Source organism: Staurois parvus, unplaced genomic scaffold, assembly GCF_062004578.1.
Source record: "Staurois parvus isolate SC_StPar_1 unplaced genomic scaffold, SC_StPar_1.0 ptg000151l, whole genome shotgun sequence".
Classification (NCBI taxonomy): domain Eukaryota; kingdom Metazoa; phylum Chordata; class Amphibia; order Anura; family Ranidae; genus Staurois; species Staurois parvus.
Window position 1 is genome coordinate 8,802,695 of NW_028317947.1, and position 26,802 is coordinate 8,829,496.

Below are 26,802 nucleotides of genomic sequence, written 5' to 3' on the forward strand. Positions count from 1 at the left end.
AGAAGTCATATCCCACTCCTCACCTGATCTGTCATAATCATGATCTTTCCATAACGAAGGCTTTTCAGAGATTCTTCATCTTCATAGTTCTTCTTGTACTGCAGACCCACGATCTTAATAATGTTGTTTATTTCGGCATTCTCCATAATCTGAAATTTATAGACCAATCAGCACAAACTTTTTTTTTTATTATTATTAACTATAAAATACCCAAAGTGTTTAGAATATGGTCTGATTTTATATTCCACAATTGTATCCATCATTGGATCTGCAATATCAGATGACATCCTATGGGTGGGGGAACTGATACAACTGTGTTTGCAGTCAGATTGGTTTTCTTTAGGCATCTGTGCCTGAAGAAACAGACAACAAAAAGTAAAATGTGTTTGGGGAAGCAAATAAGTTTCTGAAGGAAATCTACAGTATGTACTGACTGTGCTACCATTTCCCACCAGGGACCCAGTTTACACAACTATCTGGACTGGGGGTATAATAGAAATCATCTATATGGCTTATGAGCAAATGTTTAGATGCAATTCGTCCCATTGTGTTCAAAAGTACTATACAGGAGATTCCGTATGCTGCAAAGCAGGAAAGCTAATTGTAGTTCCAATAAAAGAGGCAAGACTGCTTACCTGCTTGTGTGAGGCTTCCCGAACGTTGAGCAGTTTACCCCTCAGTGGGAAAACACCAAACCGATCCCTTCCAACCACACCCAGGCCAGACACAGCCAATGTCTTGGCTGAGTCTCCTTCAGTCAGGATGAGAGTGCACTGACTGGAGAGTTTGCTACCTGTAACAGGAAAACCAGATATGTTTAGACACTTCTTTTCTATTTACATATGGGAGGGGGTTTGGATTGTGAGATGTATTTTATATCCTAGATTGTAAGCTCGAAAGAGCAGGGCCCTTGATCCCCCCATGTTTTGCATTGTATTGGTATTGTTCTGTCTCCCTTTTGTAATGTACAGCGCTGAGCGAACTATTGGCGCTTTATAAATACTGTATAATAATAATAATAACCCATGAAAGTTATTTGCACCCAATGGGAAGATTTACCTTCACTTCCTGTCCCATAGCCAAAACAGGAAGGGAGAGGAAATCCTTGCAAATTAGGGGAAATCTCTAGGGAATTTCTCCCCCCCCCCCCCCCCCCAAACACAAAGCAGGATTATTCCCCAGGGTTTAGTGACATGTACCAGCATCATTGGCATCATCAAGTTTAGGAATGCCTTTAATCTTCGTATGCTTCACAGCAGAGCATTTCTTATTCAGCTGCGTCTGTGCCTTAAACTTTACCCAGTTCAAGATGCTTTCCACAATGCCACAGCTTGTTGCCTAAAAAAGAACATAGAAACATGAGAATAAAAAAAAAAAAAATAACACGCTCACAACTACCCTAACTATTGTGGATATAACTAGCATGGCAAATTTCTTGGACACATAGTAAATCACTTGCTACTCTTTTCCAGGGCTGAGCCGCACGGTGTGTGCCCATAGACACACACAGCTTGGCTAGGAAACAAAATCGCATGTGCACCCACATAGACAGGGGCTTTTTATGGTGGTACACCGAAGAGGGGAAGCCAAGTGTTGGTGGGGGACCCAAGAAGAGGATGTTAAGGGCTTCTCTGTACAACACCATTCCACAGAGCAGGTAAGTATAACATGATTCCAAATTTTAACTTAAAGACTTTCAATCAATCACTGTCACAGCACTCTATACTATGTGACCAGCTGTAGCCAATCACAGATCACTATTATATTGAAGGGTCATCAACTTAACCCATTCATGACAGTTCAAAGCAAGCAATGACCGTCATTGATCATGCAATGCAAAGTGTAAATAAAATAAAAAACAAAAACAAAAAAAACAAAACAAACAAAAACAGAAAACCCTTGATCAACCTCAAACGGATTAAAAAAAAAACAAAACAAAACACTGTATTGAGAATTTTTTTTTACAAAAATTTAGTTTTTTTGGGTTTTTTTTTTTTTTTACCGCTTGCCGACCGCCTGCCCACATCAGGCAAGCAGCGGCTCTGGGCAAAGCAACGTAATCTTATGTCACATTCTATTTCGGATTGTGAACGCGCCTGTGCCCCCGCTGCTCCTCTGTCAGTCCAGGGAGAGAAGAGAACAACACACCATGTAAAAGCACATGTTACACGCATACGTTAGATACCACATTTAATCTTTTGATCACCCCATCACCCAGTGCCATTAGTACAGTGTCCGTATATAGAATTTTTCACTGATCACTGTATTACTGGCACTAGCGACATCAGATAACATCATGGTCTGTAAGCTCCCCTCCCAGCCAGGGTCAGCTAGCATTAGATTGCCCGCACAATATCACATTCACGCTATAAGTCGCTGATCACCTTCATTACTAGTATAGTGTTTGTACAGATCAATATATTGATCACAAACAGAACTATACTAGTGTCTGCTTTGCATAGTGTCTCCAAAAATGCATTGTTAGCAGGATCAGCCCCATTCGCTGCCAGCACTAGCATTTAGCCCCTCTGCTGTCTTCCACTGAAGATTTGTATCAATTGATTACGGGCCAAAGCAATTTACACACACACACACACACACACACACACACACACACACACACACACACACACACACACACACACACACACACACACACACACACACACACACACACACACACACACACACACACACACACACACACACACACACACACACACACACCTCTTGCCAGACAACCTATCACCGTTTCTGAATTTAAAACACTTTTGGGCCTAACCCTCAACATGGGCATTACAAAATAGAATGAATTGTGGTCATATTGGTCCACAGACCAAATTCATCATATGCGCATGTTCTCTGCTGTTACATATATGCCCCACAAGGACCAGCAACATACTGGTACATTGCTGGACTTGAGTGGATATTCCGGGATGATGCCTGCAGCATAATTTTGTTTGGTATCATTTTGTTCAGCTGGCAGTCGGCTTTCATGTAAAAGCAATCCTAGTGCCTAATTATCTGCTGGATCGTTTTTACAAGCAGCGGGAAGGGATGCTTTAAGGGCAGAGGAGAGATCTGGAGTATAATCACCCCACCGCTCTTCCCGTGCTTATGTGCAAAGGCAAAACACAAGCGTCGGCCCCATGTCGGCATGTAAACAGATTGCACCATGCATGTGAGGTATCACTGCGAACGTCACATCGAGGGTAGTAATTCTAGCACTAGACCTCCTGTGTAAATAAAAAGTAGTGACCTGTAAAGGCTTTTAAAGCGTCACCTATGGAAATTGAAAAAGTTTAACGCCATTGCATGGGAAGTTTTAAAGCATGCCATGTTTGGCATCTATTTATTCAGTTTAACATAATTTTTTATAGTTTACTAAACAATTTGGCAATAGATTGTGTTTTTGTGCATGAAGATTAAAAAAAGTGTACTGTTTAATTGCCGCGCAAATACTGTGTGACAAACAAAATTGCAACACCCATTGTATTTTCTAGGGCCATTGCTTAAAAAAAAAATAAAAATATTATATATACATATTTTTATTTGGTGGTTCAAATTATTTTCTACCAAAAAATAGTTTTTCATGTAAACCAAAACGTGTCAGAAAAGGCTTGTTATGCAGAAGCTTCAAATGTTGGCCCCGAAATACCTGAATAGTAGAAGCAACCCCCCCAAAATGATCCCTTTTTGGAAAGTAGACAATCCAAGATATTTGCTAGGAGGCATGGTGAGTATTTTGCAGATCTCATTTGTTGTCACAAGTTTTTGGAAAATGAAAAGAAAAATTCTTTTTTCTTTTCTTTTTCAAAACCCTGTGACAAAAATGATATCTTCAAAATACTCACCATGCCTCTTATCAAATTCCTTGAATTGTCTATTTTCCAAAAACTAATCACTTGGGGGGTGGGGGGGGTTGGGTGTTTGTACTATCCTGGCATTTTAGGGCCTCAGAAACTATGATAGGTAGTGATATGTGGAAATATTCCCTTTGAAAGCCTGAAAGTGGTCATTGTATTTTGTGGATAGGTTGCCAAAAAGTCTCACATGTGGTATCCCCATACTTGGGAGAAGTCGCAGAATGTGTTTTGGAGTGTTCTTCCACATATACCCATGGCATACATGAGCAATATATCATTTACGTCACAACATAGTTTTTTTTGGGGTTTTTTACTGTCATTCAAAAAAAATTGTTACAAAAAAAAAAAAAAAAAAAGGAAATCTTCCATGGACTCAACATGCCTCTTTGGGGTGTCTACTGCCCTGGAATTTTAGCACCTCAAGAAATGTGATAGGCAGTCAGAAAATAAAAGCTGCATAAATTCCAGTATATATACACACACCACTTTGTAGACACTATCACACAAAGCAATTAATGGGGGGCAGCACAGTGGCTAAATGAGGGGCAGCACAGTAGCTAAATGAGGGGCAGCACTAGGGTCATTGGTTCGAATCCCAGCCACGGCACCTCCTGCCTGGAGTTTGCATGTTCTCCCTTTGCCTGCGTGGGTTTCCTCCCACACTCCAAAGACATGCTGGTAGGTTAATTGGATCCTGTGTATGTATGAATGTGAGTTAGGAACCTTAGATTGTACACCCCTTGAGGGTTAGGGACTGATGTGAATGTAGAATATATATGTAAAGCGCTGCGTAAAACCGACGGCGCTATACAAGTACTAGAAATATACACATATTGTGATTTTTATACCAAAGACGTAGCAGAATACACAGAGCATATTATGCCAAATTTACTATCCAATGGGGAAGCTCATGTTGTCATTTTATATAGGTTCCTTAAGTATTCACTGTACAGAGTTTTAATAATGAACTGAACGATGTTGTGCTTTTTTGCAAACTTTGTATGCAGCATACATACCACATAGTAAAAGAAACAGGACATTTGTCACTGGATGCAATGCATTCTTAGCCAAGAAAAGTAAAAATCAATTTTACAGTCCAGACTGCCAAAAACACAGTTCCCACAAAGGCGAACATAAACGGGTCCATCATATCACTTGATCACCCAATTTATACATTTTGTTAAAAGATTACATTTTCCCCCAACACTTACAGCTTTTACGAATTTCTCCGACAGTGCACATTTAGATCCAAAGCTCTTGGACTGCAACGTCATGTTCTCCTTGGTCTGGGAGTCAAACGTTGGGTTCTCAATCAAAGCGTTCACAAAGAGCCACATGTGGTTTTTCACCTGGGAGAAAATATCCATTTATTACAGACCTCAGAATGTGAACACAACATTTCTGGGAACAACTTTCAACTGCAAATGGGCCATGTACATACCTGGAAAGGTTTAACAGCCACTCCACCCTTATTCTTCTTCTTTACAACATCAATGATTTTGGTGATTATCTGATCAGCGACATAGTCAACATGTCTACCGCCCTGGTAAGAAAATATTAAATCATTACCTGAGCGGAATCAACGCAGTTAAATATGGCCACCACATGGTTAAATTAAACTACAACACCAGACAGAACTTGAATTTTGGGTGAGTTGGGTAAGAACCTTTCAAGTTCTTATTGCCGCTTCTGTAGACATATTTCTATGCTTCCCGTGTAGTCCCCAAGTGAGGAACTGAGCAAAATCATTCAATAGTATAGAACAGACTTTTTTTTCTTTTTTTAAAGTACGAATGAAAAACAACTGCAGCCTGCATGCGCACATTACCCGTGGTCAGAAGAGCACAAAGGTGAAATCTGCCCAGCAGAATACAGATGGCCATACAAACCTGACCAGAAATGATAAACCTTCCCTGTTCTAACAAAAAATGTATTTTCTTTAACCACCTCCCGTCTGGCCGTTGTATATAAACGGCCGGACGGTGGCAGTGCAGGGTTGGGTGGCCAATTATAAATGGCTTCCCCGCCCCCTGCTTGTGTGCGCTCCCTGGGAGCGCGCAGCACCGCGATCCGGTGCCCGCTGTGTCCTCCGGACACAGTGGAGCACCAATCGTCGTACGGAACCTCTGTGCAAGGTCCCGATCATGTGATCACTGATTGGCCAATCAGTGATCACATGCAGAGTAGTAAGCAAGATGTCACTTCTGACATCATTGCTTACTATGTGTGAAATCTGTGAATGATCACAGAGATCACCTGGTACAAGGCTATTCACAACAGCCTTGTACCATGTGACAAGCTGTGACCAATCACAGCTCACTCAGTAGTTCTCAATGGCTACAAGAATGCAGCCAGAGAGAAGTAGAAATGATTGCTTTTACAGCCTTTATGGGTGTAAAAGCAATCAGTGTAAAAAAAAAAAAAAAATTATATATATAAAAAAATAAAATCTTCATCACCCCCCACAAGTAGTATAGTGGCATCATGGTGACACTGTACTGCTAGGGTGACAGTATGTAAAAAAAAACCCAAAAAAACAAATATAAAAAAAAAAAAAGTAAAAAAAAAATGTTTAAAAAATAAATTTTTGGTTATAAACTAATTAGGGTTATTTTTTTACTAAAAAGATAAAAACGAAATACATTTTGGCCAAGATTTATGATGAAATATTTTTTATTTGCATAATTTTATAAGAAAAATACTTCTCAAAATTTTTGGACTTTCATTTACATAGCAAAAAAAAATTTAAATCCCAGTGGTGAATAAATAGCACCAAAATAAAACTATCTGTCTCAAAAAAATGCTAAAAAATTCATATGGGTACAGTGTTGCATGACCACACAATTGTCAAAGTGTGATAGCGCTGAAAGCTGAAAATTGGCCTGGACAGGAAGAGGGTGAAATTGTCCGGACTGGAAGTGGTTAAGACACTACCTTAGTAGTAGAAGAAAAAAAAAACGAACAAACCCGGAGTACACTTACCTTTGTGGTAGCAATGCTGTTGACAAAGCTGACTTGCTGGAAACCCTTTTCACTCATAGTCAGACACACTTCCCAGCGGTTGTTCACCAACTCATGGATAATTTTCAAAGAATTCCCTGTCTCATCCACCTTATCTTTAATATACATGTCCACATAACTGCGAAAGCCATTAACCTGAAGGGCACACATTTAATTAAAACCAAAGTAAAAGGCCTGAAATGCAACTAAGACATTAGGAGAATATGAACACCACCTACCGGAAGCTTTTTGCCATTGAGAAAGACTTTCACTCCTTTGGCAGAGCCTGCCACATCATAAGCTCTCCGAGACATCAGAGCCACAATGTCCCTGTCCAAAATCTGCATCTTGAATTTGCTAAGGTCTGGCTGGAAAGTGATGCAGGTGTAATCCTCTCCATCAAATGATTTAATCTTCGATTCAGAAGCATTTAACATGTTATCGGTCCAACTCTGTTGAAAGGAGTAAGAACAGTACATTAGTACATACTATATGCATTGATTTAAGGACTGTTTAATCACTTGCTAACCGCGCTATTGCCGAATGATGGCTACAGTGCGGTTATCCAGTTCTGGGAGGGCATCATGACGTCCTTCCAGAATGCGCCCTCCCGGCAATCTCTGTGTCTTACGCACACAGCTGATCACGCAATGAAGTAAAAGGCCAATCACAGTGGCCTTTTACCACGTGATCAGCTGTGTCCAATGACACAGCAGATCATGTAGTAAATACAATTGTTGGTTATCGGCAGTACTTTCCTCACGGTCACAGCAAGTGGAAAGTACTTACGATAACAGACAGCTGTCACAGAACAGATCGGCACCGATCATCAGTGCCTCCCAGTAGTGCTGTCAGACAGAGCCAACTATCAGTGCTGCTCATCAGTGCCACCCATCCATGCACCCTCATCAACACACATCAGTGAAGCAGAAAAAAAAAAAAAAAATTACCTGTTTGCAGAATTTTATAATAGAGACAAAGCAAAACTTTATTTTTTTTGCAAATTGTTTGCTTTTTTTTGTTTATTTGTGCAAAAAATAAAATACCCAGCGGCAATTAAAAACCACCAAAAGAAATCTCTATTTGTGTCAAAAAAAATTATAAAAAGTTCATATGGGTACAGTGTTGCATGACCACACAATTGTGAAAGTGTGACAGCACTAAAAGCTGAAAACTGGCCTGGGCACAAATGGGGTACAAGTGCCCAGTAGGCAAAAGTTAAAAAAACAAAACAAAACAGCACACAGGCCACTGTTGCATGCTCATCAGCTTCTTCCTTTACTTTCCGCAGGAGTCCTGCATGCTCATACCACTTGTTGGATATTTCATGGTGGTTGCAAGTAGATTCATCACAACTTTACAATTCATTGGGAAGGGCTATAAAATGTTGCTACTCCCCCAGGAGAACACAGGATTTTTTGTTACTCAGTGTCAAATCACTTTTTTTTACATTTATTGATGGACACAGCTCTTCTGATTCAGGACCCTAGGGTTTTACAGCCCCACCTTCAGGAGTAGACCACTAAACAGAAAAGAACACAGCAACACCTATGTGCAGTCCCCTCTGGTATACACCCCATCTGTTGTAGGCAATCCAGTTTATAACAAAGCAGTGTCAGAAGCAAAAACTCCAATAGAGGGGTGGGTGCTGTGTTCAATAATTAATTCAGAGAAAGGGGTTTTACATTGAGTAACAAAAAATGCTGTTCTCTTACTTTCTTGGATGGAAACCGCTCTTTATTTTTGACTGCAGGGATGTCCCAAAGCAGGGTCTCAACGAAGGGTGGGCAAACCAAACAATACTGGAGCAACCAGGCAAACCACCCATACAACCCCTAGGGGACAAGGAACCTTAAACAGCAGCCTGCAAAACCTGGTGCCCTAAACAAGCATCTGAAGATCCCCACACATCAACTTTGTAGAATTTGGTAAAAGCACATGTAGCAGCCTTGTAAACCTGAGACATTGACACCCAATGTGGGAAGGCCTTGAAAAAGTATTCATACCCCTGGAAAGTTTCCACATTTTGTCATGTTACAACCAAAAACATAAATGTATTTTATTGGGATTTTACGTGATAGACCAACACAAAGTGGCACATAATTGTGAAGTGGAAGGGAAATGACTTTCAATTTTTTTTTTACAAATATCTGAAAAGTGTGGTGTGCATTTATATTCAGCCCCCCGGAGTCAATACTTTGTAGAACCACCCCACGCTGCAATTACAGCTGCAAGTCTTTTTGGGGATGTCTCTACCAGCTTTGCATCTCTAGAGGGACATTTTTGCCCATTCTTTGCAAAATAGCTCAAGCTCTGTCAGATTGGATGGAGAGCGTCTGTGAACAGCAATTTTCAAGTCTTGCCACAGATTCTCAATTGGATTTAGATCTGGACTTTGACTGGGCCATTCGAACACATGAATATGCTTTGATCTAAACCATTCCATTGTAGCTCTGGCTGTATGTTTAGGGTCGTTGTGCTGCTGGAAGGTGAACCTCTGCCCCAGTCTCAAGTCTTTTGCAGACTCTAACAGGTTTTCTTTTAAGATTGATCTGTATTTGGCTCCATCCATCTTCCCATCAACTCTGACCAGCTTCCCTGTCCCTGCTGAAGAAAAGCATCCCCACAACATGATGCTGCCACCACCATGTTTCACGGTGGGGATGGTGTGTTCAGGGTGATGTGCAGTGTTAGTTTTCAACCACACACAGAGTTTTCCTTTTAGGTCAAAAAGTTTAATTTTGGTTTCATCTGAGCAGAGCACCTTCTTCCACATGGTTTGCTGTATGTCCCACATGGCTTCTCCTAAACAGGCACCATTTAGAAGATTTTCTAGTGAACGGCAGCTGGTGATGTCACCGGCGCATGCACTCTGAAGGAACGGCATACCAGTGCTGTGTGCCGTGGCCGAGTCTCCCAGGAGCGACCTCATTGTGATTTGACCAGTCAAGTGGCTGCAGCCCATTATTATTATTATTATTATACAGTATTTATAAAGCGCCAATAGTTCACTCAGCGCTGTACATTACAAAGGGGGACAGAACATGTGACAGAACAATACCAATACAATGCAAAACATGAGGGGATCGAGGGCCCTGCCATTTCGAGCTTACAATCTAGAAGCCCATGAACCTGAAAGGAAGACCGGGTGAAGATAGAAGCCTCCTGAGCCGTGACAGTGCGCTGCTAGAGGGCTTTGTTTAAAGGCAAGTCTTTCATAATGTGCTAGTACAGGGGTTACAATTTCGAGTCCAGACCTACTAGCCGGTCGCAAAACTTACTCGCCACCAGTTGCCCCACCCAACCTTGCCCAGGTCCGCTCCCAAGCTCTTAAAGCTTATGAAATTAAATTTTTCTTTAGAATAGTCCGAAATATAAACTGTACACAGTAATGTATATCCCCCTCCCCTGTACTCCATTATAGTGATATGACGTGTATACAGTAATGTATATCCCCCCTCCCCTGTACTCCATTATAGTGATATGACGTGTATACAGTAATGTATATCCCCCTCCCCTGTACTCCATTATAGTGATATGACATGTATACAGTAATATATATCCCCCCTCCCCTGTACTCCATTATAGTGATATGACATGTATACAGTAATGTATGTCCCCCCTCCCCTGTACTCCATTATAGTGATATGACATGTATACAGTAATGTATATCCCCCTCCCCTGTACTCCATTATAGTGATATGACATGTATACAGTAATATATATCCCCCCTCCCCTGTACTCCATTATAGTGATATGACATGTATACAGTAATGTATATCCCCCTCCCCTGTACTCCATTATAGTGATATGACATGTATACAGTAATGATTATAATCACTATAATGGTGTACAGGGGAGGGGGATATACATTACTGTATACATGTCATATCACTATAATGGTGTACAGGGGAGGGGGGATATACATTACTGTATACATGTCATATCACTATAATGGAGTACAGGGGAGAGGGGATATACATTACTGTATGTCATGGAAATTTTGTATTGTTGGTTGAACTTTAAATGTGTCATATATGAGTGTTATTCATATGTCTCTCGTGTGGCTTAATTAAAGCTCTGAAGGCTGCAATTGGGCCATGCGCATGTACAATGTATGTATTACAGTACTCAGCTCGGTAATGGATGAGATGGCAGATCTGCGCTTATAGACCGGCGTGTATACCACCACGGCATTCGATGCGAATGCCGCCGGCGGTAGGCCGCGGGCCTGTGTCCACATATCAGCAGCATAGTACCACATGGACTTCATAACGCAAGGCGCCAAGCGGTGTGAACTCCGCGTGTAGGCTTATGCATATCTTACAACCCATTACCAACCTGAAACTGTATCTGGATGGATGTGTTTTAATAAAGATCGTATCGGGCCCATCCAGGTACAGACTGATGTTTCTAGGGGATGCTTGTACAGAGAAGTTACATACCAATAGGAGCTACTAGGACAGGAAGTATGCTCTCCATAGAGGGCTCATGGGGGGAAGGGGAGGAAGTCTGCTGACCTCAGAGGGCTCATGGGTGGAAGGGGAGGAAGTCTGCTGACCTCAGAGGGCTCATGGGGGAGGACCAGTGCTAGATAATAGGAAAGGCTATGCTCCAATCGCAATGTACATCCTGTGTATAGGCACTCCCCATTACATTGTTCTGTGGGAGGGGATTAACCTTATTCATGTTGAGGGCGTGTATGTGCTTGTAATAAAACCAGGGGCTGAGTCTGAAGCCAGTCTCTATGTGAATTCCAACAGCAACCTGAAAGTGTCGTGTGATCATTTCCAGGTATAGGGAGCTCCATTCCCCACATCTCAACAGAGCTAAATCAGTTGGAAGGGCAGGAATCATGTAGTTTAGCTGCAGTCGTGGTAAGCGAGATTCGCACAGCTTTATGGGGGATTTCTGCGCATCCAACTGCGAGTACTCACGGTAAGGAGAAATTCGTTAGAGCGAATTTCCAAGACATGTATACATGTCATATTACTATAATGCAGTACAGGGGAGGGGGATATACATTACTGTATACATGTCATATCACTATAATGCAGTACAGGGGAGGGGGATATACATTACTGTATACATGTCATATCACTATAATGCAGTACAGGGGAGGGGGATATACATTACTGTATACATGTCATATCACTATAATGGGGTACAGGGGAGGGGGGATATACATTACTGTATACATGTCATATCACTATAATGGAGTACAGGGGAGCTGGGATATACATTACTGTATACATGTCATATCACTATAATGGAGTACAGGGGAGGGGGATATACATTACTGTATACATGTCATATCATTATAATGGAGTACAGGGGAGGGGGGATATACATTACTGTATACATGTCATATCACTATAATGCAGTACAGGGGAGGGGGATATACATTACTGTATACATGTCATATCACTATAATGGAGTACAGGGGAGGGGGATATACATTACTGTATACATGTCATATCATTATAATGGAGTACAGGGGAGGGGGGATATACATTACTGTATACATGTCATATCACTATAATGGAGTACAGGGGAGGGGGATATACATTACTGTATACATGTCATATCACTATAATGGAATACAGGGGAGGGGGGATATACATTACTGTATACATGTCATATCACTATAATGGAGTACAGGGGAGCTGGGATATACATTACTGAGTAATGTATATCCCAGCTCCCCTGTACTCCATTATAATGATATGACATGTATACAGTAATGTATATCCCCCTCCCCTGTACTGCATTATAGTGATATGACATGTTGTATACAGTACTTACTGTCCCCCCGAGTCCCCCACGGCAGTGGAGAGGGTGTCTCCTCTCAGTGGAGGAGAGTGGACCTCTCCAGCGCTTGTCCCCTCGGCAGAGGTGCCGCAAAAGCTGGAAATCGGAAGTTGTAAACCGGAACTCAGCTTCACAATGAGGCTTGGAGCGCAGGTGCAATCGCTCCAAGCTTCATCTGTGCTCACCGCTTGCCACAGAGGAATTTCTCCTCGCATTTGGCGAGCGGCTTTTTCAAGCCCTGTGCTAGTATGAGATGCATACTAGCACATGATAACCTCGCCTTGCAAGGGTTTTTTTTTTCCTTCAAGTTTACTACCGCTTTTAAAACAGAGAGCTAGCCAATAAGACTTTTTCAAAAGCAGCCTTGTTGTTTCTATCACTATAGGTACACATTATTATCCAGCCTCAGCGGTACATACTTGTTTGAAGACCTTCTTGTACTCCCTACATGCAGTTTCCACTGTAAACTTGGTGCTAAAGATGTTACACAGTTTGGCACCATAACCATTGCGACCACCTGCAACATAGATAAAAATACATCACACAAAGTCGTAATGTGTAAGCAGAGCAGATACTAATTTTGTGTAATTAGATATTTCCCCTCACTTCATCTCCTAGAAACAAGGGAGTGACTATCTCTAAAGAGTGAAGAGATCCCACTCACAGCTGTCACTGCAAAAAAAAGCACCCGAACTGCATTGGAAGAAAAGCCCTCTAACTTTTCCAGTAAACCATTTGGGATTTACTCTCTTGTGATGGTGTAAATGAGCCCTCAAGCAAATAGCAAGATTACCTCTTCAATTGGATTACAGACAATAATAAAAACTTTAACGGTTCCCAAACATTCTCTACTCTATCAAATACAAAGAGTAGCATTCTACCTTCATTTGTAAGAAAGCAAAGAAATTAGTCCAAATGGAAACGAGCTAAATCGGTGTTCAGATTACATTTTTTTTAGCAGAACAAATAACTCACCAGTAACTTTCTTCTGGTCATCATCATAATTACTGGAGGTCAGCAGCTGTCCAAAGATGAGGGCAGGAACGTAGACCTTCTCTACTTTGTGTTCAACAACAGGAATACCTTTCCCATTATTCCACACACTCACAGTATTGTTCTCACTAGAAACAAACAGAACAATGTTTCAAATGTCCCATCAAAACTGGGAAAGCATTCTGCCTTGCAATGCAATATTCTACTTACGGGTCAAGAACAATCTTGATGCAGGACATTGTTGGGTCCCTCTGCTTGTTATCAGCAGCATTTACTGAAACACAGAAAAAAAAAAAAATTACATACTACCAATAGCCTGATACAATGCAACAGATCACTGCAAACAATGGCACCTTGTTTCCCCCCAAAGTCTGACCAATTTACGATTCATTACGATTGGCTGCTGAGTTGCTGCATGTTAATTCTCACTGCCTAAAGTGGTTGTAAACCCAATGTCTATTGGGGGTGGTTAAGAGACAATATAAAAAGGGGGATAGGGAAAGAGTCTATGGAAAGGATTTTTAATTTCTACGTTTTCCATGCCCCTCCCACTCTGCGACATGCTCTCCCCCCACAAAGCAGAAGCCCCATCACATCATCTATCCTGCAGCACACATTCTCTCTCCTTGTCACATTACAGACAAGGAGCAGCAGGGACACACCCCTCAGCTGAAAGGGAAGGCTGCAGCAGATCTCCTCCCACAGCCTGTCAATCAACACAGAAGGGGAGGGCCACCACCATTTTTCCTCTTGTGTCAGCTTTACTCTGCTCACAGCAGGGAGGATTGCTACTGACAGGGAGTGCAGACAGTTGTCAAATTAAGTTCAAATGCTGATGTTTATACATCCTGTCATTATTCAGGATTTATATAGCGCCAACAGATTAAACAGCGCTTTACAATGTATAGGGGAACAGTACAATTACAATACAGAAGGTTTTTTCAGGTTTACAACCACTTTAAAATAGGTGTACAATACCTAAATCGCAAATGTGTGATGTGAACTCACCTAATATTTCATCAAAAATTTTATACAAGCCAGGGACAAATGTCACTTCTCTGCAGTTTAGCCCATCTTCTTCATCAAACACCCACATTTGCTGGGAAGAAATGAAAGAAAATTTACTTTATTTACAAGCCACAACTTTTAGCTTTGGATAGAATATGAACGGTTTAAAACCCCTTGGGGACATTTCCCTTTACTTCCATATACAAGGACAAAACAAGTGATCTGAAATCCTTTCCCATTTTAGCTGTCAAAAAAGAAGTCTACATTGGAAGACAATTGAAGCATTGATGACCCCCACTTTCTGTCCCAGTACCAAGGACACCACCACATATAGAGAGAGCATCTCCCCACTGTAATGACAACAGACTTCCCTACCTTGTCTAGTTATAAGCCATTTATATGTACAGTGACTACAAGGTAGCAAATATGAAGGAAAAGGGTTCTAAATCCCCATGTTCGTATTCATGAATTGCATGATACTCTAGAGACCAGACAGATCTACACACAGGTACTCAGAGAAAGCAAAACGTTAGCGACTTGAGGTTTTCCCCGATTCCATCCTCACAACACTGAAATCTTGTAGAATTGATTTTTTGACAGTTTATATGTAGTGTGTACCCTTGTAGAAAAAGCAGCACAATGATGACACAGAAAAACGTGATGGATTTTCTATACTCCTCTCCCTCCATATCAGAATAAATAGGCTCATTACTCTTACCTGTGTAACAGGCTCTACCGAGCCAATGTAGGTATCTGGACGGAGCAATATGTGCTCCAACTGGGTCTTCTTCTGATAAATTCGTTCTACAGAAAGGCGTTTGTTATCACTTTTCTTCACCTTCTCCACCGCAGTCTTGTTCTCATCAAAGAGAGGCTGAAAGAACCACAAAATCATTGATTACAATATTTATACAACTACAAATATTACATTATGGTTTGTCCAGCCCTCTTCATTTTACACAGGGGTATTAAGTCCCTAAACAAAGAAATTAAAGTGGTTGTAGTCTCAAGGTATTTTTTTTTTACCTTTATGCATTCTATACGTGAAGGTAAAATATCTTCTGTGAGCAGCAGCAGCAGCACCCCCCCCCCCATCCCCCCCAATACTTACAAGAGCCCTATTCCAGCAATGTGTATGACAGCCTCGGCTCTCTGGGAACTCTCCCTCCTCATTGACTGGGACAGCAGAGGGAGCCAATGAGGAGCGAGAGGGGGCAGAGCCGAGACATGTCTGTGCGTAGACACGCAGAGCAGCAGCTTGGAAGTGAGCCTGCTTTGGTGCCCCCATGGCAAGCTGCTTGCTCTGGGGGCACTCGGCAGGAGGGAGAGGCCAGGATCGTCGATGGGGACCTCAGAAGAGGAAGATCAGGGATGCTCTGTGCAAAACCACTACACAGAACAGGTAAGTAGGTCATGTTTGTGTTTTGTTTTTTATAAGCACAAATTGCCTTTAACCGCTTCCAGACTGCCCACCCACAATGTACTGCAGCCGGGCGGCAGCTACCGGCAAAGCAATGTACCCGTATGTCGGTATGGCTGTATTAACACAAGGGGTCGTCCAGCGCTCCCTCGCCGCAAGTGTTGTGTCCAGTTGGTTCAAGCAGAACACGGCACTGAGTAAAAGCACTACATTTTACACACATCTTAGATTAGCACATTTAACCCTTTGATTGCCCCGTCACCCAGTCAGTGCCAATAGTACAGTGTCAGTATATAACATTTTTCACTGATCACTGTATTACTGCCACTAGCGACATCAGATAATGTCAGGGTCAGTAAGCGCCCCAACCAGCCAGGATCACCTAGCGTTAGATTGCCCGCATACTATCGCACGCACGCTAGATCGCTGATCACCGCCATTACTAGTATAGTGTTTGTACAGATCAATATAATTATCATAACTATACTAGTGCCTCCTTTGTATAGTGTAAATGAAAAACACAGTGTTACCATGTTTCCCCTACAAAAAGACCTACCGTGTTTTTTTTGAGTCAAAAAAACCATAAAAGACAGGGTCTTATTTTTGGGGCAACATGGTCGCAGGATCGCCCCCGTTTGCTGCCACCACTAGCGTTTAGATCAGCAATGGGCAAACTACGGCCCGGCGGACCTTTTAATCCGGCCCGCGGAGCATGATACAGTCAGGATGGCTGTCAGGATGTGTGTAGGCGGGGCAGCGTGACTAACGTGAGGGGAGCTAGGCTCCTCTCACAGTCCGCCCTGAAGACCGGTGTAGCATGAAAATCTGTCTCCTATGAGGATCTGTCCCCCTCGACGTATCTGCGCATGTGCCGGAGATCGCCGATCGGCTGCTAATGCCTGAAACTGGCACATGCGCAGATACGTCGAGGGGGACAGATCCTCATAGGAGACAGATTTTCATGCTACACCGGAACGCCGCGGGAACACGGCGAGAGGAACGCGCGGAGCAAAGGTAAGTGAATTGACACAGGGGGGACTTGGGGACTTAATATGGGGGATGAATTACTATAGGGGGGATGAATTACTATAGGGGGGATGAATTACTATGCTTACTATGGGGGAATATTACTATACTTACTGTGGATGACACATACACATCCTTCATCTACTCTTGGTCCGGCCCCCGGGTCCAATATATGAACCCATTGCGGCCCTCAAGTCAAAAAGTTTGCTCACCCCTGGTTTAGATACTCCGCTTGTTTTCACGGAAGATTTGTACCAATTGATTGTGGGCCAAGGCAATTTATATGCACAACAATACATCATAGCCCACCCAAATTGAGCTCTTGCCAGACAATTTCTGAATGTAAAACTTTTCCGGGCCTAACCTTCAACATGGGCATTACAAAAAAGAATGAATTGTGGTCATATTGGTCCTCAGAGCCATTCGTCGTATGCCCATGTTCTCTGCTGTTACATATAGGACCAACATGGAAAAGCATTCTTTGGATCGATGAAACTAAGATTAATCTGTACCAGAATGACGGGAGAAAAAAAAAAAAAAAAAAAGTGGAAAAGGTTTGGAACAGCTCATGATTCAAAGCACACAACATCATCTGTAAAATATGGTATTTTTTTTTTTTAAAATCGGATTTTTTAAATTTAAAGTCGGATTTTTTATTTTTTTTTTAAATCGGATTTTTTTTTAATAAAATGCTTTGGAGGAAAATATATTACCATCCAAAGGTTATTCCATCATGAAATAAAGATTAGTTTTTTAATTATGTAGAATAAGGCTGTATATGTTTAATTTTTTTGGTAAATAAATTCCATGAATCCATTCACAATGTCATGCTCTTCCAGAGGTTTTTGTAAGATTATTGGGCGGTTTCTCTGCCTACAAGATATTATCACAGATGCTCGGTTTACTTTTGCAGTTCTCAAAACTGAATTTGACTCAGCGGAGATCACATGCCTCTTCTTCACAGCAAAAATGTTATAACATGAACAGAGTTAAGAAAAAGACCTTCATCCTAACTTCTACAAACCTATGAATACAGAATCAACCCCTTCAGTGCTAAATTTCAAGAAGTTCAGTGAATAGAATAGAAACAATATTTTTCTGATTGTTTGGAGTGGAATAGATCTGCACAAGAAGAAAGTGAAACTAAGTGTGAGGAGGAAGGGGCTGACAGTCTAAGTTTCTTAAAATATATATATTTTGTTTAGCCAAATTAGTTAACAAACATGGATGTTTAAGCAAATCACATATGCTGGAATGTTATTGTTTCAGTTGAATAAATCTATTTAAATTGTTATTATTAAGGTAATTATTTTTCTCCTTCCTAAGTACAACAGAAAAGTTGTCCAAATATGAATGATTAACCTATTAAACTGGGGATAAAAATACTAATATGAAAAGTTGTTATTCTAAAAATCTTCATCTACTTGCATATTAAAGTTATACCAGCAAGAATTAGTCTATGTAGAAAACGAGGATTTAAATCAAGCCTTACTGACTAGTGATTTAAATCAAATCTACCCCGATTACTGCCACTAGCGACATCAGATAATGTCAGGGTCAGTAAGCGCCCCAACCAGCCAGGGTCACCTAGCGTTAGATTGCCCGCATAGTATCGCACTCACGCTAGATCGCTGATCACCGCCATTACTAGTATAGTGTTTGTACAGATCAATATAATTATCAGAACTATACTAGTGCCTCCTTTGTATAGTGTCCCCAAAAACACAGTGTTACCGTTTCCCCTAAAATAAGACCTACCCCGAAAATAAGACCTAGTTGTGATCAAGGATTTTTTTCAGCCGGAACATGGCGGAACGCCATTCTGCCATTTCTGGCACTGGCCCTGCGCACACCCATATCTACTGTCTTATAAACACTGAAGCGCGGCTGAAGTAACAGCACCATCCGCTCCCACAGAACCTCCCTACCTCTGTACTCGCTGTGGGACAGGGAAGGAACAGATATCTGCGGGTGCAGTATGCAGTGTGTTTAGGGGCGGGGCATCTCCTCCTGCAGCCTAATGCATGGAAGCCAATGCCGCAGGGGTGATCGCCAGCCAATGGGGAAGAGGCGGAGCGGTGAGTAAGTGCACTTGGTGCACTGTGTGGGAAGATAGGACCCGAAAGGGAGTTACTATAGAGAGGGGCCGGCTGCTGACAGCTGTGTTTTGCAAAGCTAGCTAACCATAAGAGGACAGTGGAGGGTGAGGGAGATGTGCAAAGGGGAGCTGCAGTCAGGTGTTGCAGAGGTCAACTGAGTCAGGTGAGTTGCAGACAGGGGGCATAGATGAGCGGTGGCTGGGGGGGTGCAGAGGTGAGCCGAGTTGCAACCCACAGCTCAGCACCCCCTGGCCACAGCTCACCTCTGCAACTTACCCCTGCACCCTGTCTGAAATTCACCTGTCAAGTCACCCCTGCAACACCTGACTGCAGCTGTCATCAACTGGCCCTCTCCATAGTAACCCTCATCCACAACTGCCTGCAGCTCACCTCTGCACCCCTGTCCACACCTGGACATTTAAAATATAAGACGTACCCCGAAAATAAGACCTAGTGTGTTTTTTTTGAGCCAAAAAAAAAATAAGACAGGGTCTTATTTTTGGGGCAACATGGTCGCAGGATCGCCCCCATTTGCTGCCACCACTAGCGTTTAGACCCTCCACTTGTTTTCACGGAAGATTTGTACCAATTGATTGTGGGCCAACAGCCCACCCAAATTCAGCTCTTGCCAGACAATTTGCATGGAAACCTATCAGTTTCTGAATTTAAAAAACTTTTCTGGGCCTCACCTTCAACATGGGCATTACAAAAAAGAATGAATTGTGGTCATATTGGTCCTCAGAGCCATTCGTCGTATGCCCATGTTCTCTGCTGTTACATATATGACCAACATGGAAAAGCATTCTTTGGATGGATGAAAATAAGATTAATCTGTACCAGAATGACGGAGGGAAAAAAAAAAAAAAAAGTGGAAAAGTTTTGGAACAGCTCATGATTCAAAGCACACAACGTCATCTGTAAAATATGGTACAGGCAGTGTGATGGCATGAGCATGCATGGCTTCCAGTGGCACTGGGTCATTGGTGTTTATTGACGATGTGACAGAAGACAGAAGCAGCCGGATGAATTCTGCAGTGTTTAGAGATTTATGCAGGCCATAGATGGGTCGAAAATCGGCCGATTTTTCGGCCGAAAATAAAATCGGCCGATTTTCGGATCGTTAGTGGGTGATTTGGTCGGCCGTTTTTTGGTATTTTGGCCATTTTTTTTTTCGGTAAAGTTGGAAAAAAAATCGGCCGATTTTGCCGATCGGCCGATTTTCGCGGCAATTAGTGGGCAAATCGGCCGATTTTTTACCGATAAAAAATCTGCGCATGAGCAGTGACCTGCAAGAGGAAGACAAAAAGAAGAAAAAGAAGAGGAAGACGATGAAGAAGAGGATGAAGAAGAAGAAGAGGATGAAGAAGAAGAAGAAGAGGAAGAAGAAGAGGATGAAGAAGAAGAAGAAGAGGATGAGGATGAAGAAGAAGAGGATGAGGATGAAGAAGAAGAGGATGAAGAAGAAGAGGATGAGGATGAAGAAGAAGAGGATGAGGATGAAGAAGAGGATGAGGATGAAGAAGAGGATGAGGATGAAGAAGAGGATGAGGATGAAGAAGAGGATGAGGATGAAGAAGAGGATGAGGATGAAGAAGAGGATGAGGATGAAGAAGAGGATGAGGATGAAGAGGAGGATGACGAAGAAGAGGAGGATGACGACGACGAAGAAGAGGAGGATGACGACGAAGAAGAGGAGGAGGATGACGAAGAAGAGGATGAGGATGACGAAGAAGAGGATGAGGATGACGAAGAAGAGGATGAGGATGCAGAAGAAGAAGAGGATGCAGAAGAAGAAGAGGATGAGGAAGAAGAAGAGGATGAGGAAGAAGAAGAAGAAGAGGATGAAGAAGAAGAAGAAGAAGAGGATGAAGAAGAAGAAGAGGATGAGGATGAAGAAGAAGAAGAGGATGAGGATGAAGAAGAAGAAGAGGATGAAGAAGAGGATGAGGAAGAAGAAGAAGAAGAAGAGGATGAGGATGAAGAAGAAGAAGAGGATGAAGAAGAAGAGGATGAGGATGAAGAAGAAGAGGATGAGGATGAAGAAGAAGAAGAAGTAGGATGAAAATAAGAATTCCAGTCCAGCAAAAAGTGTCTCTGCAGAGAGCTCCGCTATTTCTGACAGTTCTCTGACATTTACAGCGGTTGAAACATTGTATCTATTTGTTTCTGAATAAAAACATCTGTATCCTAAATGGAAACAAATAGATACATTGTTGCAACTTCTATAAATGTCAAGGAACTGTCAGAGAACTGTCAAAGAAATAGCGGAGCTCTCTGCAGGGACACTTTTTGCCGGCTCTAGACGGGTAGAAAATCGGCCGATTTTTTTTACCATTGATGGTAACGTTGGCCACTTGAACAACCGATTTTTCGTTTTTTAAAAGAAAAATCTGCAGTTTTTCTCCCCATCTATGGCCTGCAATACTGTCAGCCCAGATTCAGCCAATTGCAGCAAAGTTGATTGGACGGCACTTCACAGTACAGATGGACAATGATCCAAAACATACTGCAAAAGCAACCCAGGAGCTTCTGAAGGAAAAGAAGTGGAATATTCTGCAATGGCCAAGTCAATCACCTGATCTCAACCCCATTGAGCATGCATTTCACTTGCTGAAGGCAAAACTAAAAGCAGAAAGAGCCACAAAGAACAACTGAAGACAGCTGCAGTTAGAGCCTGGCAAAGCATCAAAAGGAGGAAACCCAGTCTTTGGTAATGTCCATGGGTTCCAGACTTCAGGCAGTCATTGCTAGTAAAGGATTCTCAACAAAATATTACAAATGAACATTTTATTTATGACTATATTCATTTGTCCAATTACTTTTGGCCCCTTGAAAAAGGGGGGTGGCTACTCTTAAGAGCTGTAATTCCTAAACCCTTCCTCCAATTTGGATGTACATACCCTCAAATAAAACCTGAAATACCTGAAAAAAAATCTAAAATTGTGCCTGTGTCCAAATATATATATATATACACACACACACATACATACATACATATACATACACATATACACACACACACACCATAGTTTGTAGACGCTATAACTTTTATACAAACCAATTAATATACATGTATTGAGATTTTTTTTTTTACCAAAGTCATGTAGCAGAATACATTTTGGCCTAAATTCATAACCAACTTTGAGTTTATTGGATTTTTTTTTTTTTATACCCGAAAGTGAACATTTTTTTTTTTTCAAAATGTTCGGTCTTATTTTGTTTATAGCACAAAAAGTAAAAACCGCAGAAGTGACCAAATACCACCAAAAGACAGCTCTATTTGTGTGGAAAAAAAAAAAAAAAAAAAAAAAAACAGAGCTTTACAAAATGGCATTACCAGTGTCTGCAATAGAGGGACAATAATCAAGTGTTGGCACTATTATTATACGGGATTCATATAGCTTCAACAGTTTGCGCAGTTTTACAAAATGGCATAAGCAGTGCCTGCAAACATGACAGAGATTGAGCATTTTGACCCCATAACCAGTCTGCAATGGAAACCAGGGTCAAGTATTGTCACCTCATTATTATTCAAGATTTTTACAGGGCCAACAGATTGCACAGCACTTTACAGAACGCATAACCAGCGTCTGCAACTAAGACAGAGGTCAAGCATTATCATTCCATAACCAGCATCTACATTGGGACAATAGGAGAGATGTCATCCCCTAACAGTGTGAACAATCAGGAGGCTGGGATTCAGCATGGTCATCTCATCATTATACAGGATTAGTGCTAACAGTTTGCAGAAGGCTTTAGTATACGGCAAGACCGGTGTCTGCAACAGGGATAAGCACTGTCACCCCATAACCATGTGTGCCACAGACAGGGATCACGTGGGGTCACCGCATTAGAAGGGATTTATAGAGCGTCATCAGTTTGCACAGAGCTTTATAAAATAGCATAACTAATGTCTACAAACAGGAGACAGGGATCAAGTGTTGTCACCCCATAATCAGCATTTTCAACTGGGAGACAAGGACCGAGCGTTTTCACTGTATATCCAGCATCTACAGTTGGGACACAAGCACCCCCTTAAGAGTGTCTACATTTGAGAGACAGGGATCAAATGTTGTCACCCAATAACACGGTATGCAAAATGGGGGATAAGGATCAGGCATCGTCACCCTATAACCAGAGTCTACAATTGGGTAACACTTGTTCCCTGTCTGCCATTTGCATACCATGTTGTGGGGTGACAGCAATCAATCCCTATCCCTCCTATTTGCATACCATGTTATGGGGTGACAGCAATCAATCCCTATCCCTCCTATTTGCATACCATGTTATGGGGTGACAGCAATCAATCCCTATCCCTCCTATTTGCATACCATGTTATGGGGTGACAGCAATCAATCCCTATCCCTCCTATTTGCATACCATGTTATGGGGTGACAGCAATCAATCCCTATCCCTCCTATTTGCATACCATGTTGTGGGGTGACAGCAATCAATCCCTATCCCTCCTATTTGCATACCATGTTGTGGGGTATCAGAACTTGATCTTGGTCTCCCAATTGCAGATGCTGTTTATAGGGTGACGAGGATCAAGCTCTGTCACCACATAACCAGCATCTACACCTGAGAGGCAGGGATCAAGTGCTGTCACCCTATTACCAGTGTCTACAATAGGGAGACAACACCTGTTCTCTGTCCCCCACTTGCATACCATGTTATGGGGTGACAGCACTTGATTTCTACCTCCCAGGGGTAATGCTGGTTATGCAAAGTGAAACAAAACAGAAAAGCGCATCAACCTTGCGCATTACCTCAGTAAACCAAATTTTATTGAATACAGAATGATACTCACAAACAGCGAAGTAAATCAAGCATGTAAGTCCTCAAAGGAACTTAATTATGAAGCCTGCACGAGTCCCATCATAGGGGTAGACAGTCAGAGTACCCTGACGCGTTTCCAAGGGCGTCCCTTCATCAGAGCTAATGCTGGTTATGTGGTGACCAAGCTCGATCCTTGTCACCCTATAAACAGCATCTGCAATTGGGAGACAGGGACCCCATAATATAGTATGCAAATGAGAGATGGGGATCAAGTGCTGGCACCCCATAACATGGTTTGCAAATGGAAGACAGAGAAAGTGTTGTCATCCTGTTATGGGGTGACAGCACTTGATCCCTGCCTCCCATATTATGGGGTATCAGCACTTGATCCTTGTCTCCCAATTGCAGATGCTGTTTATAGGGTGACCAGGATGAAGCTTTGTCACCACATAACCAGCATCTACACCTGGGAGGCAGAGATCAAGTGCTGTCACCCCATAACATGCTATGCAAATCGGGGACAGGGACCAAGTGTTGTCTCCCAGTTGTAGACTCTGGTTATAGGGAGATGTCCCCCATTTGCATTCCATGTTATAGGGTGACAACACTTGGTCCCTGTCCCCCGTTGCATAGCATGTTATAGGGTGACAACACTTGGTCCCTGTCCCCCATTTGCATACCATCTTATAGGGTGACAACACTTGATCCCTGTCCCCCGTTGCATAGCATGTTATAGGGTGACAACACTTGATCCCTGTCCCCCGTTGCATAGCATGTTATAGGGTGACAACACTTGGTCCCTGTCCCCCGTTGCATAGCATGTTATAGGGTGACAACACTTGGTCCCTGTCCCCCGTTGCATAGCATGTTATAGGGTGACAACACTTGATCCCTGTCCCCCGTTGCATAGCATGTTATAGGGTGACAACACTTGGTCCCTGTCCCCCGTTGCATAGCATGTTATAGGGTGACAACACTTGGTCCCTGTCCCCCGTTGCATAGCATGTTATAGGGTGACAACACTTGATCCCTGTCCCCCATTTGCATAGCATGTTATAGGGTGACAACACTTGGTCCCTGTCCCCCGTTGCATAGCATGTTATAGGGTGACAACACTTGGTCCCTGTCCCCCGTTGCATAGCATGTTATAGGGTAACAACACTTGGTCCCTGTCCCCCGTTGCATAGCATGTTATAGGGTGACAACACTTGGTCCCTGTCCCCCGTTGCATAGCATGTTATAGGGTGACAACACTTGATCCCTGTCCCCCGTTGCATAGCATGTTATAGGGTGACAACACTTGGTCCCTGTCCCCCGTTGCATAGCATGTTATAGGGTGACAACACTTGGTCCCTGTCCCCCGTTGCATAGCATGTTATAGGGTGACAACACTTGGTCCCTGTCCCCCGTTGCATAGCATGTTATAGGGTGACAACACTTGGTCCCTGTCCCCCGTTGCATAGCATGTTATAGGGTGACAACACTTGGTCCCTGTCCCCCGTTGCATAGCATGTTATAGGGTGACAACACTTGGTCCCTGTCCCCCGTTGCATAGCATGTTATAGGGTGACAACACTTGGTCCCTGTCCCCCATTTGCATAGCATGGTATAGGGTGACAACACTTGGTCCCTGTCCCCCATTGCATACCATGTTATTGGGTGACAACACTTGGTCCCTGTCCCCCATTGCATACCATGTTATAGGGTGACAACACTTGGTCCCTGCCTCTCAGGTGTAGATGCTGGTTATGTGGCACCAGAGCTCAATCCTTGTCACCCTATAAACAGTGTCTGCAATTGGGAGACGAGGATCGAGCGTTGTCACTCCCCAGCAGTGTCTGAACCGTTCTCCTGTCAGGTTTCCTATGGATTTCTTTTTATGAATCAGCTTTATTGTCCAGGAAATGTACAGACATACAAGGGGGTTTGTTTCCGGTTACACGTCTCTGGGTGTATCATAGGGATAAAAGGAAGATGATTTTTAGGGCTCATTTACACCAGATGCAGCCGGGAGCATTTATAAATACATTACAAAAAACAAATGCGGTCCGATGGGACTAGTGTACACCATCACAGTGCGGTCACAGAGTATTGCACGCTGCATTTTCTGCACCAAAAACCCATGAATGTGCGCAAACGCACCGCAAATACGCATTAACGTGCGCAAACACAAGATGGTAGAGGAAATAAAGTTAAAAGGTACACCTCACCCCACTGAAATGCATGCAATGTGGCATACAGAAGCGCACAGTGAAGGCAGAGCCTGTGGGGTAAACTTGCCCTTTAATGAACCGCTTGCTAACCGCAGATAGCCGAATGACGGCTGCACTACGGCTGGCCAGTTCCTGGGGGCGCGCACCTGGCGATTTCCGTGATCACAGGATGAGGTAAAGGGCCAATCACAGCAGCCTTTTACCACGTGATCAGCCATGTCCAATGAAACAGCAGATCACCGGTAAATGCAGTTGCTGCACTTTCCTCACACTGTCACAGCATGAGGAAAGTACTGCCGAGAACCAGCAGTTGTCAGAGGATGGATTGGCACCGATCGGGGCACTGATTATCAGTGCCGCCTTATCAGTGCTTGTCATTGTTGCTCGTCACTGCCCCGATTGCTGCTCGTCAGTGCCGCTTATCACTGCCCCGATTGCTGCTCGTCAGTGCCCTCATTGTTGCTCGTCAGTGCCACCTATCACAGCCCCTAATTGTTGCTTGTCAGTGCCACCTATCAGTGCCCGTCATTGTTGCTCATCAGTGCCGCCTATCAGTGCCCGTCATTGTTGCTCGTCAGTGCCACCTA

At 42.8% G+C, this 26,802-nt stretch overlaps 1 protein-coding gene across 3 annotated transcripts in view; it reads right to left on the reverse strand.

Annotated features, from left to right (window-relative positions):
* TOP2A (DNA topoisomerase II alpha) overlaps positions 1-26,802 on the reverse strand; it is a 53,640-nt gene that overhangs the window by 25,690 nt on the left and 1,148 nt on the right. For all 3 annotated transcript variants that reach the window (XM_089674396.1, XM_089674395.1, XM_089674394.1), the window contains exons 2-13: positions 15,397-15,552; positions 14,679-14,769; positions 13,881-13,944; positions 13,653-13,798; positions 13,097-13,194; positions 7,106-7,318; positions 6,849-7,022; positions 5,308-5,409; positions 5,078-5,215; positions 1,200-1,338; positions 636-793; positions 24-149 (exon numbers count right to left, since the gene is read on the reverse strand). In XM_089674396.1, coding sequence (XP_089530522.1) covers positions 24-149; positions 636-793; positions 1,200-1,338; positions 5,078-5,215; positions 5,308-5,409; positions 6,849-7,022; positions 7,106-7,318; positions 13,097-13,194; positions 13,653-13,798; positions 13,881-13,944; positions 14,679-14,769; positions 15,397-15,552 — 1,605 coding nt within the window. The remainder of the gene's footprint in view (positions 1-23; positions 150-635; positions 794-1,199; positions 1,339-5,077; positions 5,216-5,307; positions 5,410-6,848; positions 7,023-7,105; positions 7,319-13,096; positions 13,195-13,652; positions 13,799-13,880; positions 13,945-14,678; positions 14,770-15,396; positions 15,553-26,802) is intronic.